Source organism: Chrysochloris asiatica, unplaced genomic scaffold, assembly GCF_000296735.1.
Source record: "Chrysochloris asiatica unplaced genomic scaffold, ChrAsi1.0 scaffold00816, whole genome shotgun sequence".
NCBI classification, from domain to species: Eukaryota; Metazoa; Chordata; class Mammalia; order Afrosoricida; family Chrysochloridae; genus Chrysochloris; species Chrysochloris asiatica.
The window spans coordinates 18,543-20,410 of record NW_006409334.1 but is presented as its reverse complement, the minus strand read 5'-3'; the positions used below and the strand labels follow the sequence as shown (position 1 = coordinate 20,410).

Here is a 1,868-nt window from a genome sequence, read left to right as displayed (position 1 = left end):
TTGAAACTGATGTGATGGCAGTTCACAACAACATGGGGCTCATGGAGAAATGTACATCGCAAGGAAGATCTTGATGACCAATGAAAGATTCCTTGTCACCGAGATAGTGCTCTGTTCTCTAGAAGCTCAGAAGATTGACAGGTGTGACTTCATTTACATCAAAATCATGACATCAAACTTGTCAGAAACCCAATAAAACTCTCAGAAAGTCATCCACACAACAAGTCTCTCAGTGCATGAAAGTGTCCCCTGAAGTCCATGCTATGCTGATGGCACTTAGAGAGGCCCAAGGCTTATTTTTAGGAGTTCTGATAGCGTAGTGGTTACGAATTGGGCTGCGAACCGCAAGGTCTGCAGTTCGAAACGACCAGCTGCTCCGTGGGAGAAAGATGAGGCGATCTGCTTCCGTAAAGATTTACAGCCTCGGAAACCTTGTTCAGGGTCGCTATGGGTCGAAACCGACTCGACTGCACTTAACAACAACAACAACAACAAGGCTTATTTTATTCACAAGAGAAATGAAAGCTGAGTTCAGTGCACAGAGCTTTGTATTAGGGGAATCCTGGATGCATGAGCTCTATATAGAAGGGGACCATGCCTTTTATTTTACAGGGCGTTCCGATTGCTCATTCCAGATAAGCCAGCACAGCTGATGAGTAAAATATTTTTGGTCACTAAAGGAATAAAAAAAAAAAGAAAGATGCCATTCATACCGACTGAAGCCAGATTTCTCAAGGTTTCCATCATCACGTCTCTGTAGAGTTTCCTCTGAGCAGGATCAAGCAAATCCCACTCTTCGTGCGTGAAGACCACAGCCACATCTTCTATGATCACTTTACCCTAAAACATCCCACACAGTCTCGGTCAGCAAGGCTGCACTTATGCCAACATGTCTTAAAACAAAAGGTGAGGCTGCCATTCCTGGGACCCTTAGAATCCACAGGTACATAACACCAGGTTCTGTGCTCTCGCGAGATCTGCTCAAAAAACATCGACTGGCTTCCTCCCTTCACTGCCTACATTCACTAACTCACTGACTGCATCTTGTCACAAAAACTCCGCTCACCCAGAAATAGACTCTCCAAAATTTTACTGTGAACGACAGCAGTCTATCCCTCTCTGTGTATGGTCTACAACAATTATAAAATACACCAGAAATGAGAGAGATGATCAGATCACATTCCTGTTGTGAATAAGCCATTCTATCTCCTTCCATAGACCAGAGGGATCCTCCACAATCAGGAAGCACTAGGTGGAGCAGGGGAGACCCTAACAACTCAGAGACAGTGCAGAAAGGCAGTCCTTCAGCACTGACCTTATGAGATGGAATGAGTCAGAACACAAACACCCATGTGTAAGGCTTTATTGGAGGTAGGGAGGAAAGAGAGAAAGAGTATGGCTGGGGGAAGGACTTTTATACTAGTCAAAGAGGAGGGCGAGATTGAGATTAGTGGAGGTAAGTGATAGGTTGACTAAAGATGCCCTGCAGGTAGGGAGAGAGGAAGCTCCAGTTGGTTAGAAGAGAGGGTCCAGGAGGGAGAGCGAAAGCATGGCAAGCAGCCATTTTACTATGCACGTGGATGAGAGGTTCTATCAGAGCTGACCTCACAAGGATTCACGTCCAGATTTCCCCACTGAAGAGGACGGACACCTCAGTTATCTACGATGCCAAACCCATCACGTTCCAGTGAATTCGGACTCATCACACCCTTATATTTCCATGTGCCACCGAGTAGGTCGCACCCATATCGATCCTCCATCGGGTTTCTTGGGAGCGGCTGGTGGGCTTGAACCGCCGACCCTGAGGACAGCGGTGCAGTGCTGATCCCAGGACGCCCATGGACTCACCATTCCCGCGCTCCACCTTC

At 46.9% G+C, this 1,868-nt stretch overlaps 1 protein-coding gene across 1 annotated transcript in view; it reads right to left on the bottom strand.

Moving 5' to 3' along the window:
* LOC102811116 (zinc finger protein 420-like) overlaps nt 1–1,043 on the bottom strand; it is a 5,476-nt gene extending 4,433 nt beyond the window's left edge. The window contains exons 1-2 of the mRNA XM_006877997.1: nt 1,035–1,043; nt 714–840 (exon numbers count right to left, since the gene is read on the bottom strand). Coding sequence (XP_006878059.1) covers nt 714–840; nt 1,035–1,043 — 136 coding nt within the window. The remainder of the gene's footprint in view (nt 1–713; nt 841–1,034) is intronic.
* Nucleotides 1,044–1,868: the final 825 nt, after the last annotated feature.